Raw genomic sequence first — 9381 nt, forward strand, 5'->3', positions numbered from 1 at the left:
AAGGAAAGGTTGGTTGTTTATCGCGTGCATGACAACTATAACTAATCTATTAATAAATGTTGGGATTATTTTTGCATCAATGATCAGTGCATGAACCACTTCTGACGTATACCCTTAGCTAGAGTTTCTCTTAATTATTCCTTTTAATTTATTCTTTTGTTTCTGCATTTGATTTGTTTAGTTGGCACTTAATCCCAAAAATCCCCCTTTAATCTTCACTTGAAAAGAAATAAATTTCTGGCTAGTTCCTGAGGAGACGACCCTGCTTACCACTGTCTACTAGCTAGTGAATTCAGTTAAATAATTAATTCAAGTATATCGGATTAAGCAAACTCTTCGAGAATAGGGTGAATCAAGTAACCCATTGCACACCTAGAGTCCCTGCTCCAATACTCGAATTGATTATTGACTGCTTTAAGTGGTAGTTAGGTTTTATTTATTATTATTGCACACATGTCAATTTTTAACACCGTTGCCGGGGACTGGTGCCAGATTAATTTGTTTCTTTTTGAGTTCATTTTTTTTAATTTATTTTTCTCTTACTTTTTTAATATAGTTTATGGCTTCTAACACTCCGTATTTTGGTGATAGACTGGATTTTGTTTCCAGGGAAGGCAATGAGGCTTCTTTTTTTGCTAAGTTTGCATATTCAGAGGCACTAAACTCTATTAGAGAAAGAATGGCTGCTGCAACCTGTAAAATTTGTTATGTCAGGGATCATTCAACTGGTATGTGCCCCAAATATCAAGATAATCTGAGTGTCCCACTCAATAATTATGAAGATTTTTCACCCTGGTCTCAAACGTGGTATAACCCTAATCCAAACGGGTATGATCAAGGATGGTGGGATAACTCCTATTATAATTATACAACGGGACCAATGAAATTTTCAGCAGTATGAGTCTCAAGAATCGTCATCTATATCAGGTATGTCTCTTGAAGAAATAGTTGAATCAATAGCTACTAATACATACCAATTCCAACAGGAGACACAAATGATGAATGAGATGATGAAGGATGCAATGAGTAATCTGGCAGATCAACTATGTCTATTGACAACCAGAATAAATCGATTGGCTTCTCAAATGGAAGAATTGCCCTCGAAAACCATTGTTGATCTAGAAGAAAACGAGAGTGCAATTTGCTTGACTAGTGATGAGGAGATGCAAGAATGTCAAAATGAGAAATCTACAGATGCAGTTGAAAGAGAAGCCGAAAAGGAAGAAATGGAACCCCAACCGCAACCCATTCAATCCATTCAAGTGAAAAAATCCAATGAAGAATCATCAAATGTGGTGACACCACCTCCATTCCCTAACCCGCATTTTCTTAACTCTTACTCTATGATTTCTGTTAATGAGATTGATTTTGTTATACCGGAAGTTTTTGAGTCTTATGGCAGAAATAAGTTAAGAGTAGCTATGGTCAAATATCTTGAACCGTTGAGTGCTCTTGATGGAGGAGTGGATGAAGAATTGAGATCACTGCTTGATTATTTGGCGCCATCAACTAGTCCATGGAAGACCGTAACTCGTGTGCTCAAAGATTAATTATTTGTTTCTCCACCTTGCCTCCCCATTCTTCTCTTCTTGGATGGCAAATTGGCACCATACCTCTCGAAACAAGTCCTTTTTTTCTTTTTTTGGCTGGCTGTGCTTTCTTTATCTTTATGAATAGGATGGACATAGACGGTTGTCGCCCAAACGACATATGGCCCTCACTTGGCCAGCAATGCAAATTTTGAAAATAATAATTGTAGGGAGTTGTTAGATATTTGGTAAATCTCAAATGACATAATATATTAGCGGTTGGACATAAGACGGTTGTAGCTGGCCCTCACTTGGACTTTATCTTACACTTCCTCCGTCCCACTATATGAAAGTCCTGTTTTTTTTTTTAATTTGTCTCAAATTATAATCTACTTTTTAATTGAAGAATATAGTTATTTTTTAATTTTTTAAAATACCCTTATTTAATATAGATTGTTATTAGTATAAACTATCTTATTTTAATTTAGCTTGTTAATATACCTCAATTAATACATTTAGATTTAATGTGAAATAATATAAAATGAGAATTGATTCTTTCTTAACCATCAATTCAAGTTCCCATAAACCATCAATTCAAGTTTCTATGAATAATTAATGTAAAGTTGTACTCTATTTAATATAAGGGTATTTTAGAAAGATAGTAATCTAAATTTGTTTTAACAAAATTAACTATTTTTTCTTAAATTGTGTGAAAGAAAAACTAAGATTATCCAAATGGGACAGAGGGAGTAATTATTATCATCATTGTAAGGAGTTGTTAAATATTCGACAAGTCTCTTCTACGTTGAAAAATATATATATTAGCGGGTCTAAATACGTGCAACATATTAAAAATTTGGTATTCAAATAAATTGAGATTATGTATCATGCATTTAAAGCAGCTAATGTATACATTATCAATTTAAATAAGATTAATCCATAAATATTATATTTTTGTTCCAAAGATATAATTTGTATTAAATTATAACAGTTGCCCATTCAGCCCCCATTCTCCTGAGTGGGTATGTACAAATTTTACATTCTCTTGAGCAGGTACTTCCTGTTCGGAGGATTTTTGCACTCAAGGCAAAGGCGTGAAGTTTCTGACAACGTTCTTAACGCGCCTTAACGTACTCAAGGTAAAGGGTTTTGTAGAACGCACATAATAAATAGAAGCTCATCTGCACATGGGCGTATGTTCCACATTTATTCAAGTAAAACCACACGCATGTTTCTAATAATACCAAATCTGGTTAACCACTGGTTAATAGGAGCCCAAAAGTAAATTCTTAAATACATTTAGTGGTCAAAGTAAATTCTTAAATACTATGAACACACATCAAATTGCCTTTGCACCTTCGAACTCTGGTCAATGAGATGGGGCCATTTTCTCTCAGAAAATCGACCTTTGTAGCAAGTGAAGCTCAAGTCATGTATGTAAATTTGTCCAAACTACGTTTAGGAAATATAAATGCCGAAGTACATTCATCAACCAGTTACGAATATGATAGAAATATTGCAGCAAACAACGGATCAGCAATGGGAAAAATTAAACAAGAAATAAAGAACTCAAGAAGCATTTTTGAAAACGAACCATGCATGTATGAGTAATTAAAAAGAAAATCTCTAAACAAATCTCAAATTCAATGAGCCCAACAACAACTCTATAAATTCACGGTTCTTGATGTATCAAATACTTGGATTGAGAAGCACTTGATGAATCAAATTCTCAAGATTCAAGTTAGAATCTGTCACGGCCGTTTCTGCCAATTTTTTCCAGTCCATGGCCTTTTTCTTCATTTCCTTACCTTTCTCTCCAGCCATTAACTCGCTAACAAGGCCTTCAACCTCATTCCTCTTGACATTATTGTCTATCTCCATTCCAATACCCCATTTAGTGCAGCAAAACCAGCAATTAGTTTGTTGGTCAGCAAAAAATGGCCAGCAGATCATAGGCACCCCATAACTAATACTTTCGATTGTGGAATTCCACCCACTATGAGTTAAGAATCCTCCAACAGCAGGATGGCTGAGAACTTTCTCTTGAGGGCACCAGCCTGCAAACATGCTTCTTTCTTTGGTTTCTTCAAGAAACTCACTTGGCAGAATAGCTGAATTGCCTGAGACAAGATCTGGCCTTAAAATCCACAAAAAGTTTTGTTTGCTATTAGCAAGTCCCCAAGCAAATTCGACTAATTGCTCGGGTGTCATAACAGCAATGCTTCCAAAGTTGACATAAACCACAGAGTTTGGATCTTTCAAGTCAAGCCATTCAAGACATTCTGGCTCTTCCTTCCAGAGATTTGATTGAAGATCTGTTAAAGACTTATCATGCATATGATTCTCTAGCAAGTGTAGTGGTCCAATGGTGTAAATTGGAGGAAGATGAGATGAAAGTGCATCTAATACATCATGTTCCAGTTGTTGAAAGGTGTTTATAATGATGGCAGAAGCCTTTCTAGCTCTCTTAGTTTCTTGCATGGCGAATTTCACCATGAAATCATCGGGATTTGTGGTTCGTAATAAGCTTGGAAGATCCTTCAAGCGTATACCCTCTAATCCTGGAATCCAATCTAGAACAGTATCTAGATATCCATTTGTCAAATAACTAGCATCTGCAATGCAAAAGATGCATGACACCAAGTATCATCAGAATCATACAAGGGCATCCATTTAGGAAGAGGCATTAAATGTTCAAGCTATTTTCTTTTTTAAGAAAAAGTTTCCAAAAATATATGAAAGAAGAAGAGAAATGACCACGAAAAATTTTGAACTAACATTTTTCATCAAAAAATAGTCGTACCTTTGAGTGGTATGATACCCTTTTCGATAAACTTGTCAAACTGGAAAAACGCCAAGTAGGAAGGTGCGCTGGAGGTCCAAAGAAGAACTTCAGGGATGCCAAGTTCTTGAGCAGCTACTAGAGTGAAGGTCGTTGCTCCATCGGAAACTATGCAAGAAACCGGGGCCACTTCTGAGGAAGAGGTATCGTTGAGTTCAGCAAGTAGCTCCCTGAAGGGACCTAAGCAATTTCTATCAATAGATTCACAAAGGCTTAGAATATCTTGGGTAGCATCGACATCAGAAGGGGGAAGTCCGTCAGGAATGGCTTTAAATTGGAAATCAGGCAACCCATTGAGGGCATCAGGACCTCTAGATTTAAGCAAGCGCCTGTGGTTGAATTCTGTGTTGACAAAGGTGATATGAAAACCCTTTTGGTGGAGGAGCTTGGCTAGCTTTAGCATGGGTTTTATGTGGCCTTGAGCTGGAAATGGTATGCAGACGGCATGAGGCTTCTTCTCCGGTCGAGCAATGGAACCCATTCTTCTTGCCGGGGGATTTGAGTGGACAAATTGTACGTTATTGCACAGCAGCCACTAGTTGGGAATTGGGTTGATGGTAAAGTTAAAACAACCAATGAAGAGGCAGTGCCAATATATAGAAAGGGCCGATCTATTCCACAACTTGTAAGTTAATGTTTCATCGAGTGGGAGGGTTGGATTGGGTGATACTGGAGAGTAAAAAAAAAAAAGTAATCCTCAAGAATGATCTTCCGTACATGGTAGGTTCTGCCAAATTTTTAAAGCAAATTTTACATCTTTCAAACGTCGATGCTGTGATTTCTCCTCAATTATCTGTCCAAAAATAAAGTTAAAAAAATGCTGGAAGTTCTTCATTTCTTGGTCTACTGGAGAAATCTTTCGTGAAGGCGATAGCAAAAGTTTGTAAGAAATATATAGCAGAAGCTGAATTTCTTGAGCCAAATGCTTCCGTAGTTATTGTGGGAAAAAGAGAGCTCATTGCTCGAGTGGTTACCACCGCCAGAGGGTTACCTCAAATTCCAGAATTAATGCTAAAATGACACTTTGTCCCTAAAATAAATAAACAAAAATAAAATACTGGAAATTCTTTACTACAAGGCATTTCTGGCCTCTGAAAGCTACATATGTCTGATTTTTTAAAAATTAAATTAAGAGGAGATAAGCAAAATTAAACTCATTAATTCCTGGAGTTAACACGCAATAAACTTTTGTAACCAATAGTTAATGGGTTTTTCTAATAGATACCCAATAGGCACTTATTAGAATACATAGATCACACCTAATGAATTCATACACTAACATTTATTACCTATCTTGCATTTACATATATTTTTTGAATTAATATTAATTTTTCAAAATATGAATACCTTAACCAGTGTCCAATACAGGCCCATAATTAAGTACTTGTATCTTCACCATGCCTCCTCATTCTTCTCTTATTGGATGGCAAATTGGCACCACACCTCTCAAAACAAGTTTTATTGGGTGGTTGTGCTTAGCATGAATAGGACGGGCACAAATGGTTGTAGCCCAAACGACATATGGCCCTCACTTAGCCAGCAATGCAAAATTTGAAAATGTGTGGTTTAGACAATATCTTATAATTATTATCATTATAGGGAGTTGTTAAATATTTGACATTTCTTTTATGTGAGGATAGAATATACATTAGCGGATCTAAATATATGCAACAGGTTATAAATTTGGGGAAAGGGGGATGGATTGCGCAACGGATCCGTTGCTGTTGAATTGGGTGGTAAAGAGGAAGGATTCTAAGTAGAAAATCCTAGATTAAAATCTCCTACTTAAAAAAAAAGATTAAAAAAAACATGTTAAAAATTTAGAATTCAAATTTAAATTGAAATTATGCATCATGTATCTAAAGCTGCTAATATATACATCATTAATGTAAATAAGATTAATCCATAAATATTATTTATTTGTTCCAGGGATATGGTTTGTATTAAATTATAACAATTGTCCGTAGCCCCAAATCAATGGCTCAAATACTTTTTTTTTAATATCTCATTTGCGTATATTGTGTATTAATGTATATAGTTCAATAATTACATATTACAATGTTTACACAAATTATAACTTATACATTATTTTATAATATATGATATCAAGAAGCATAATTGTATTATTTATTAATTGTGAGTTTCAGTCAAACTAGGATTAGGTCCAAAATTCCAATATATTTGTGAGTTAAGTACGAATCTCAAAGAGTGAGGTCGAGGTGAGACCTAAGGCCTGAAAGCACGAATATTCTACTCTCTTTTTTTTGGGGGGTGGTGAGCTGAGTTTAATGTTAGTCTTGGATTTGCACCTTTTTATCATTTTTTGTTTCGGTTTTTTGAGGTTCAGACTTATTTTACTACAGCATAACCGATTAGTATGTACACCCGTATCAGCAATTTGTTGTTTCCTATTTTTAAATTAGAAATTCAAGTATAGTCTAGTTTTAGTAGTTTACATGTTTAAGTTATGGAGGATTTATTTGATAGTTTCTTGTCTAAGTAGTCTCCAAATTATCAAGTCTCATGTGCTATATATAGGATGTTTTAATATTATTTTCAGTAGAGAAGAGTGAGAGGAAAATTATGAAAAACTAGCGAGAGTCTTAATATCTGTAAAATTTTGTAAAGACATTAGACAATTGATGTTTGTGTGATTGATAAAAACTTCTTTTCTCCCACATATTTTTATATGTACCAAATATCCGTTGCTGCAGTTTTTATGTGCTAACATCAAAGTAAAACTTGTGGTGACAAGAAGAAATTAGAGGTGGTGGATTGGTATGTAAGTAGAACTTCAATCCATCAGCACTTAAGTAAGAAAAACTAGCAATAGCATGTCTTTTCCTCCAAGTCCTTGTACTCCTTCTTTGTATTGAAAGTCCACCTCTAAATAAAATACATTTCTTTACAAAATACCTTTTCATAACATATCTTACCTAAGTTAAATTTAGAAACCCTTGTATCCAAATTGAATATAATAGCGTTCTACATTACCCGATTAAATTTATATAATGGTGTTCTACTCGTGAACAAATTGAGTATTTTGTCCATCTCTATCACATTCTAGAACGATTGCCCAGCTCGACACATAATTGCAGAAATACTAGCTCTATGCCTCTATCTTCGCTCACGCTTTTGACAGTTTCTCCTATAACGTGTTAATTCATACAATAGTTGGATCTTATGATTTCAAATCTATTTCTTATTTCGATTATCATACAAAACCCATGTTTCTTTCACTTTCTTTTAGATAATTATGCAACTTGAGATGTCGTAACAGTAAAAAAGTATCAAATCAATGTCAAAGTATCCTCTATAATAACTTTTTCTGTTACATTTTCTTGCACCGTTTATCTGATTGACACACACAATAATAATTTTTTAGCAGAAAGTGGCGCAGCCATTGAACCAATGCTACTTGTGTTGGAAAAGGGGGTAACGGTGCAGGTACACAATATCAGAATTAACCCAAGATAAATTATTCTTTTTCCAAAATACAAATTACAATAGGAATAAACCAAATCACCAAACATTGATGCCAACAATCATAATAAAATGCAGGAAAAATAAAATCTACAGAATGCCAAGATTTTTACATGAAAAATCCAAATTACGAAAAATTACGGGATCTAATCCAGTCAAAAATCTCTATTATCACAATAATGAGAATACACAGGTCGATCTGAAACATCCAGATGACAATAATATCACCAATATCAATCAAGGTAAATCGCTACAAAATTACCTCTAAAAACTACAACAGTAAAAAAAGTAGATTTGGAAGGGTGTTACTAAACGAAAAAAAAAAATCTAAAATCTAAACTAGTAGATGAGTAGAATTTGACAAGAGGATCGTGTGGGTAAAATTTCGTCTCAATCGTGTTTCAAATCACCCTCTAATTAAGATTTTGAAGTTTCTTTCTCTCTAGCTTATTTACTCTTTTCTCTCTCTTCATTTTTATTTTAAGAAAAAAGTGACAGTTGCTATATTTCTTTCTCAGTTGATTTCTATCTCTCGGCTGAAGTTTTTGTCCTTTGTTTCCAAGAAAGAATGGCCAAGCTTTCCAAGTCAAATTTGACTTCAATCTAATGGTATTTATTTTGTGGTTTGCCCTACAAATGAGCTACTCTAAATCCAACAATCTCCCCCTCCAACTTATTTGGGGGGTTCTACAAAACTTGCTTCCTGTCGACAAAACAAGAGTTTTTTCCTAGACAATATCTTAGTCAACATGTCAGCATCATTATTATTTGTATGCACCTTATCAAGTGTCTGCAACTTGAAATTCAGTACCACTTGAATCCAATGGTATCTCACATCAATGTGTTTGGACCGAAGTGAAATATAAAATTTTTACACAAATGAATGGCATTCTAACTGTCATAGTAAAGATTATGCTTCTTTTATTTCATACCCAACTCTTGAAGAAATTTCTACAACCAAAGAGTCTTGTTGCATATTTTAGTGGTTGCGATATACTCTACCTCCGTATTTGAAAGAGCAATATATTTCTATAACTTATTTTACCATGACACTGCTTCTCCTGTAAAAATCATCAAGTACCCAGATATGCACTTCCTATTATCAAGATCACTGACCATATCTGTATCGGTATACCCATCTAACATAATTTTATTATTGTTGAAATGCAAACACAATTTGAAAGTTCTCTTGAGATACCTGAGAATTCACTTGACAGCATTCCAATGTTCCTTACCAGAATTGAAAAGATATCGACTAACTACCCCAATTGCATGAGATTTTATCTAGTGTAAACCATAGCATACATCAAACTCCCAACAACCGAAATATGAGAAACCTTCTTCATGTCTTCTTTATTTTTCTTACTTGCAGGGCACTAGTTGATGCTTAGTTTAAAGTGATCCGCAAGTGGAGTAGAGATTTTCTTAGCCGTGCTCATGTTAAATTTATTAAGTACTTCTCAATATACTTTTCTTGAGACAATCAAAACTTTTCATTTTACCTGTTTCATGAGATTTTCATCCCCA

General features: G+C 34.5%; 1 protein-coding gene across 1 annotated transcript; it reads right to left on the bottom strand.

Annotated features, from left to right (window-relative positions):
• Nucleotides 1–2986: 2986 nt before the first annotated feature.
• On the bottom strand, nucleotides 2987–5028 carry LOC113750875 (7-deoxyloganetin glucosyltransferase-like). The gene is made up of 2 exons (XM_027294813.1): nucleotides 4333–5028; nucleotides 2987–4144 (listed from the first exon to the last, which is right to left on the bottom strand). Exons 1-2 carry the CDS (start codon nucleotides 4850–4852, stop codon nucleotides 3219–3221), a joined length of 1446 nt encoding a protein of 481 aa, XP_027150614.1. The 5' UTR covers nucleotides 4853–5028; the 3' UTR covers nucleotides 2987–3218.
• Nucleotides 5029–9381: the final 4353 nt, after the last annotated feature.

Source organism: Coffea eugenioides, chromosome 10 (assembly GCF_003713205.1).
Source record: "Coffea eugenioides isolate CCC68of chromosome 10, Ceug_1.0, whole genome shotgun sequence".
Taxonomy (NCBI): domain Eukaryota; kingdom Viridiplantae; phylum Streptophyta; class Magnoliopsida; order Gentianales; family Rubiaceae; genus Coffea; species Coffea eugenioides.